Genomic DNA, 7,298 nt, shown 5'->3' with positions numbered 1-7,298 from the left:
ACTAAGTGAAAATAAAGCAAATAAAAATCATTTAAAAGAAACGAACCAGAAAATGAACAAAAAAGCATTAGCTAAAGTATATATGGGCGACCGAGAGTGGGCACAGCATTAGCATGGCCAAGACGGGCACGACTATGCAGTCAGACCGTCTCAGACGCCACTTGTTGTTTTGGGGAGGAGGTGTTATTGCCTTTTCACTCGTTCTCTCTATTCCTGCCTAAAAGCCCTAGAAACTTTGAAGATTTAGCGACAACATTCCAAAATAAGGTCCAAAAATACTAGGAAATCAGGAAATGGGGGGGGGTGGAAATACGGAAGAAAAATGATGGACGACTGAGAAAAAGTAGGGTCGCTCTTTTACACCCCTCTTCTCCTTCGCCAACAAGTTTCTTTTATCCCGCTCTCTTTGTAACATCATCAGGCGTCTGGATGAAGATCGGAAACATAAGGAAACTCAACCCAAAAACCAAACAAGGCATCTAGGTGCTTCGTGACTCATCCCTCTCCATTTTTGTCTATGTTTCCCCCGGATGTTGCACCACCTCAACAAGAAAACTTTCTCTTAACCAGTGACACCCTTCGTGAACTTTCTAAGGGGTAGAATCTCTCCATGGAGGCAAAGAAACCGCAAGACTAGTTAATCAGCAGACCAAGAAGTTTGAAGTATCAAGAAAACCTTAGAAGACCGGGAGATGAAGATCTCCAAAAGTCAAGTATTGACTCGAAGGCACAACAATGACTTTTGTGACTTTGGCTCGATGGGACTCATGCTGTATGAATAGCGAAATCCTACAGAGGATCCCACATGGTCTTACATGGCATTAACATGTCAAACAATGAACGTTGAGTCAAGTCAACAAAAGCCCAAGTAACTTGCCATGATCAACAAGTCAAAGGAGAAGAGGAAATAAAAATATAAAGTCAAACAAAGAAATAAGAAGCAAAGACACCCAAGTTTAGAATGAGCCCATGAGTCCAAAATCTCACCATAGTGGAGGGACTGAGATGGGTGGCTCACTATGGACTAGACTCATCCCCTCTCCTAATCCACCATGGATCAAATATTACCACTCCAAACCTTCCCACCTACCATCTCAAGGGTGCCCAAGATCATTTTTCAAGGACCCGTAGCCTATATAAAGCCTCTTTTTGATGAAAAAGCAACATAGTGTTGATTTTCATTAATGCAGAAGGTGTGAAGTACATAATAACGCAACCAAGGTATCAAAAGGAAACAAAAGCTAGTGTGGCACCGGGAACCATACCATATACACCAATTCAATACAAGAGATCAAGGCGGGTTAAAAAATGCTACCATTGGTGCAAGCCCTACCTGTCTCAACGTCCTCGCGCTCGTCGATGATTTTGCCATGAACCTACAGTGCCGAGTTAGCATCATTATTGAAAATACATGAATTCATGTCATTTTATAGGCACTAAGACATGATAAAGCATGTCTCCTTCCATGTAGATCTTATTGCACGAGGCATGACCCTCGTTTGCCGCCTAAAGCATTCCGTAAGTTACAATTGACCGGCATGCTCATCCCAGCATTGGGCGCTCCTAAAGAGGACGATGCCCTCCCCCAGACCTTCATGGAAAAAGGATAAATCACAATCAAATGACGCACCATCTCCAGTGTCACAAGTCACAAAGGGCCATAGGGTCATGTGTGATCTTCCACTTTGCTAGGTTATCCACCGCGAGATCTTTCCCTGAGGAAGCTGCCAAGCAAAGCACTTCGCCTTTGGGGAGGCCTTGTCACTCCAAACAACCGCCTTCAAGTTGGATTGAAGGCTCCCATGAAACTGCATATTATACATTGTAGTCGTCAAGTAGTCGGCCGAAGCCGCCCACTTCCATGCAATCGTGTCCGGTGTGTCCTGCTGCAGCACAACGACAATGGAAGCCTCCTAGAGCTAGCATAGCTCATGAAGCACCATGGGTGTCGGGTTCTCTTTGACATACTTCATCCATTGGTTTCTCTGGGTTGCATCGTGGAAGCAAACCCTTCGCCCATTACAATGTGTGTACATGTTTGGCCACCGTCTGCCGGCCAACATCCCTTAGCCCTGTGAGAGCACCAAAAAGATGTCTTGCGTCCATATCCAATGGAGATCATCGTGGAGGCATGAAGCCCCCCTTGGCATGTGGGTCATTGGGCAGTAGTAGGTCCTTCCATGTCCGATCATCATCCATCCATCATAGCCATAGCCAGGGAGCGCGTACCCCACTGCCTTGTCTCTGTAGATCATGTATGCCCAGACCACCGAAGTCCCTCAGCCTACAAACGCTGTGCCACCGCACTAGGCATCTACCTACCGATGAGAACTCGTCTGCCGCCCACAACCATGCCCGATGAGTTTATCCAACATCTTCAAGAACCACAACGAAGGAGCAATCGCTATCAGCCGGTAGATCACCATTTATTACAAAGCCTCTCATGAGCATGCACGTCATTTCACTCTCTCTTAGTTAGAATCAAGGGGAGGGCAGTAGAGCTTCAAGCCTCATTCGATGTGCTCTTGGGTTGTATCCGAGGAGCCTAATTTGACATATGTTGAGGAAGAGAAGTTTGTAGAGGGTACCGAGGGACTCGTTTCACTTGGGCATATGACCAAACCTCCATTGACACCTTCTAACGTAGGACTAGGTCACGCTTCGTCGAGGTGACTAAACCTGTTCAGAAAACATCGAGGTGTGAAACTTGTCCATGTACGACGCCCTTCGTTGTGAGGTCGTTGTTTAAATATTTTGTGTGTTTGCCTCACTAACGACATCCACGACAATCTCAATCACGACAACATTGCTAAAACCACTCCCTAATCATCCACTATTTTTAGTATAATAACAATGAGGTCAATTCACAAAAAACAACAACAATGAGGTCGATTAATTAGAAGGTCATATGGTTCGAGCCTTACCATCTATTCATTAATTTGTGTGTTAAGATCGGATGGTCACTTTTGCAAAAAAACATCTGATTGTCACAAAACACATTCAGATGGTCACAACACAAGATCAACTATAGTACAATATGCTCATTGCATAATGCATCCTTACCAACACTAACACACTTTCCTTTTTTTTACCGGAATCTTATCTGCTCGACGCTCCCGGGGAGGCCAACCCCAGCGAACGCACCCATCACTGTCGCACGGATCTCGACGCAGTAGCAAGGCCACGTCGGATGGCTGGAAGCATCCGTTGTCTGCCGATCCCCGGCGAACGCTCGTGTTCCTTTTTTTTCTCCAAAAAATCATCACACGCGCGACAGTGGCCTTTTGCCATTGGGCTGGAGAGGTGGGTCGTGAACATTTGTGTTAAAACATATTTTTATATATAACTTGGCATTTTTGAAGCTTTTTTGTTTTGTAATTCGTCAGAATATCCCATTTTTGTTAACTTTCTCACAAGGAAATTTTATTATAAGAGGATGCCATTTCTTTTTATAAGAGGCATACCATTTTTATTATAATAATATGTCATTTTCATTATAAGAGGATGGCATTTTTTATTATAAGACGATGTCATTTTTATTATTAGAGGATGGCTGTTTTATTTTATAAGAGCATGTCTTATAATAGGATGTCATTTTTATTGCTGTGAGAATGGCATTTTTATTACTTAAGAGGATGACATTTTTATTATTAGAGCGTGGCAGCTTTATTTTTAAGAGCATGTCATTTTTTATAGTAGGATCTCATTTTTATTGTTGGGAGAATGAAAATTTTATTACTTAAGGTGATGGCATTTTTTGTTTAAAAGATAAGAGGATGGCATTTTTGTTACGAGAGGATGGTATTTTTATTGTTAGATGATGGCAGTTTTATTTATAAGAACATGCCATTTTTTATTTTATAATAGGATGAGCATTTTTTTATTTTAAGAGGGACGGAATTTTTAATATTGAGAGGTGGCATTTTTACTGCCGCTTTTTTCGCACACAAGTTTTTTGGGTGTTGATTAGGACATGGTAACTTTTGTGGCATTTTTTAAATATTTATATTTTGTTTTTATTTTTACAGCATGGATGTTTTTGTATTAGTACTTTCCATACGATGCTTTTCTCTGTTTTTAATAAGAAAATATGTATTTTTTCATGTCATTTAAAAGTAGCAAAACTGGGCTTCTAGCCCAATGGGGATTTGCCACAGGGCCTCCTCCTGGCGATCAATCGAGGGCTGGTTGAATCATTCGCTGGGAGCTGCTCCCCTTGGCGAACGAAAATGTTCAATGGGAGCAGCTCCCTAGGGAACGATGGCCAATTATTGGCGTTCTTTTTGTAACACATGTGTGTTAAAATTTTCTTTGTGTATAGATGGTAAGATTTTTTTTTTAATAGATGGAACATTTTATTGTTTCGAACTCGTGTGTTAAGATTTCCTTCAAAAAAAGAAACGTGTTTTTTGTGTGAATAGATGGTAAGATTTTTTGTGTGTATGGTTTGCCGGTTTTTTTCTTTTGCAACTGTGACCATCCAATCTTGTGTTAAGAAAAACTTCCAAAAAAAAAAGAGAAAATGTGTTAAGATTTCCTTTGGCTTAATGCATCCATTGAGGCATTGACCCTTCAAAGTAGAAGAATAAACTGTGTATGTATAGAAAAAGTGTGGTATTTAATTTGACAGTAGGCAGCTATAGTACAGTATGCTCAGTGGAGTAGTCGGATACTCGGATCTCCGTTTCCTAGCCAAAATTTCACCCAGAAACTAGCTAGAGAGGGGCACATGAAAGAAAGAGAACTACCACTACTCTAAATCAGATAACAAATATAACAAGATCAACTAAAAAGCAAGCTAGCTAGCTAACTATATGTACACATACTTAGGGACTGCTGGACTGGATGCAAAGCTTGTAGGGTCACCGGTAGTTAGTTCAACTTTGAGCTAAGTGCTGATATATGGTCACCAAAAAATTTCACCCATTCCGGACGGTGCCTTAGTTGTGCTTTTTCGGGTGAGGCTTGGGTGGTTCTCCACGGCGAGCAAGCACGGCCACCTTATCAGACTCAGCACCAAGGCTCCCCCGGTTGCCGAAGCTTGGTTCAGCAGATCCCTTAGGTGTCTCCTCCACTCCGACGTTTTCAACTTTCTTCGTCTTCCCGGCATCGAGCTTCATGTTACTCCCTTGCTGTAATCCTTTCTTTTCAGACGAGGAATCACCGGTTGGCATGGACGACAGGTCCTTCACTGCGAGAAGCAATATATGAGCAGCTGGTGAGATCAACAATACTACTAATTGTGACAATGTCAAAAACGCTCTTATATTATGGGACGGAGGGAGTAATACAAACTTGAGATGAATAATGAAAATAAGGAAATCTTGGCGGGGAGTAATACAAACTTGAGATGAACGATGCAAATAAGAAGAGAAAAATGAGACTCACCATGGCGAGCATGAGCAAGGGGATGGCCAAGGGCGAGCAGGGAGATGACCAGGGCAACTGCAAGAAGAACTCGGACAGTAGTCATGGTGAACTCCAATTAACTGTCGACGGCCGGTAAATCTTGGCGGGCTGGTGAAGGGGTGATGGCAAGGAGAGTGAAGAGAGGAGGAAGGCCGAGGCTTGTTGGGCTCTTATAGAAGAATGCTTGTTAGTTTAAACACTGGTAGTCAGATACAGATCGATGACTAGCTGCTAGCTGGGTGGTCAAAGCTCAGATTTCTTACAAACTGTTATATACAAGTACAGAACATCTGCCGCGGCGTTGTTTAACAAACCCTACGAGTGTAAGCTTTCTCTCTGTTACTAGTGCAGCTGCTCAGAGGGCCACGCAGCATGCACGCGCTGATGCATCACGTGTGGCTTCTGACCGTGGGGGTGTGCCAAGCAGTGGCTGCCTTTGGGGATCCGAGCTCCCTGCAGTTAAATTGCAAAAAAAGAGCTCCTTGTTGGACTCCCGACACATCGGCGCCACAGGCGAGAGAAGGTACGACTGTGCGTGCCACGGCGCCAGTTTTTTTAAACCCAGTTTCACATCGCTTTGATCTATACCTATCTCCCGGTCCCGGGCCGCACATAAGACCAAGATCCTTTGTTCCTAGGCAACTTGCGACCCTCGAGTGAGTTTTAAAGGTTAAGCATTCAGGAATCCAACCAACCTTCAAAACAAAAGAGTTTTAAAAACTATGCAGTTCAGGAATCTGACAGAAGCCGGTTCCCGAATTCCAACGAATAAACCACTGCAGCTGTGAAAGGTGGCGGTGGGTCATTTTTAGTACGTAGTAGAGTGAATTCCATTTTTTACCCTCAGAATTCACATTTATACTCAATTTAGGCATGTTTGTGACACATTTTTACCCCATTTTATTTTTTTAGCCGCCATAAAATCCTACGACCTCTCTCGACCGATGAGAAAATCCACATAAATTTAGAGAAGATCAGGTGTGCCACGTCGATCCATACCCATCGGCTCCGAGCTCCCCTTCCTGGCAGTGCGACGCTCGGTGAGCGCACACCCTCGACAACCATGGCGGCCAAGCGCATGCACTCATCCAGGCAGGCACTACATGGCCACACGGCTACCACTGACGCTCCATTGATCTAGGCGTCAGGCGCATCTGCAAGCCGGGCATGTGGTCATCCTCTACAATGGTAGGTTGATTATCCATGGTGTGTGTGATGCTTGTTGTTCAATTTACGGGCCCATACATTGATCCAAATACTTACTTGGGTAAGCACTTATTGTCGTGTGAATCTATGACCTCCATGTGGTAGGTCTTGATATTAACGAGGAGCAAAGATAATACATGGAGCATGAGAGAAGCCATGATGCCTAAAGCGCTGGTCCGGTCTAAGGACCTTAATTATTGAGCTATCTTGCGTTCTTTTGGTGGAACATAAATTCACGGCGAGGGTAGTGTTAGATAACCGCCACTGCCCTGGGCCATCCCCACACTCCCATTCTTCTCACTTTCCATGTTTTAGACATTGCCAGATCCCCCCTGCAAATCATTCACCCCTGCCCATGTTCATGACCAATTTCCTCGCTACTTGGCACTTTCCCTTATCAACACTCGAGCCATCACCATTGTTTCCTTAAAAAAATCACCAATGTTTCCTTCCTTAGGTTTTGGAGGACTCTAGGCTATGCCATCAATGTCATCATCCTCATCAAGCCCCGCATCACCTGAGCACCTCTTCCTTGGCACTGCACCAGGGCCAAGTCGGCCTCTTCCACGGTAGCATCTGATGGCTCTATTTTAGACCCATATTTAAAGTTCATTTGTTGCATAATAACTTCATATATCATGTCCAATTCGGCCAACTGCATGTCCATTGTGCATGATTTTCAA

The 7,298-nt window shown here is 43.7% G+C and overlaps 1 protein-coding gene across 1 annotated transcript; it reads right to left on the bottom strand.

Moving 5' to 3' along the window:
• Nucleotides 1-4,609: 4,609 nt before the first annotated feature.
• Nucleotides 4,610-5,601, bottom strand: LOC125554204. The gene is made up of 2 exons (XM_048717789.1): nucleotides 5,389-5,601; nucleotides 4,610-5,191 (listed from the first exon to the last, which is right to left on the bottom strand). The coding sequence occupies exons 1-2, from the start codon at nucleotides 5,471-5,473 to the stop codon at nucleotides 4,941-4,943; spliced, it is 336 nt and encodes a 111-aa protein (XP_048573746.1). The 5' UTR covers nucleotides 5,474-5,601; the 3' UTR covers nucleotides 4,610-4,940.
• Nucleotides 5,602-7,298: the final 1,697 nt, after the last annotated feature.

This window comes from Triticum urartu, chromosome 4 (assembly GCF_003073215.2).
Source record: "Triticum urartu cultivar G1812 chromosome 4, Tu2.1, whole genome shotgun sequence".
In the NCBI taxonomy this organism is placed as follows: domain Eukaryota; kingdom Viridiplantae; phylum Streptophyta; class Magnoliopsida; order Poales; family Poaceae; genus Triticum; species Triticum urartu.
Note: the sequence above shows the minus strand (reverse complement) of the source record. Positions and strands in the feature narration are given on the sequence as shown.

What these genes read in the sequence shown, in the direction of transcription:
- LOC125554204 (XM_048717789.1), bottom strand. Translation starts at nt 5,473, where the DNA reads ATGACTACTGTCCGAGTTCTTCTTGCAGTTGCCCTGGTCATCTCCCTG. An exon ending in CCTTGCTCATGCTCGCCATG is followed by an intron (nt 5,192 to 5,388) that starts GTGAGTCTCATT and finishes TGCTTCTCGCAG; the next exon opens with TGAAGGACCTGTCGTCCATG.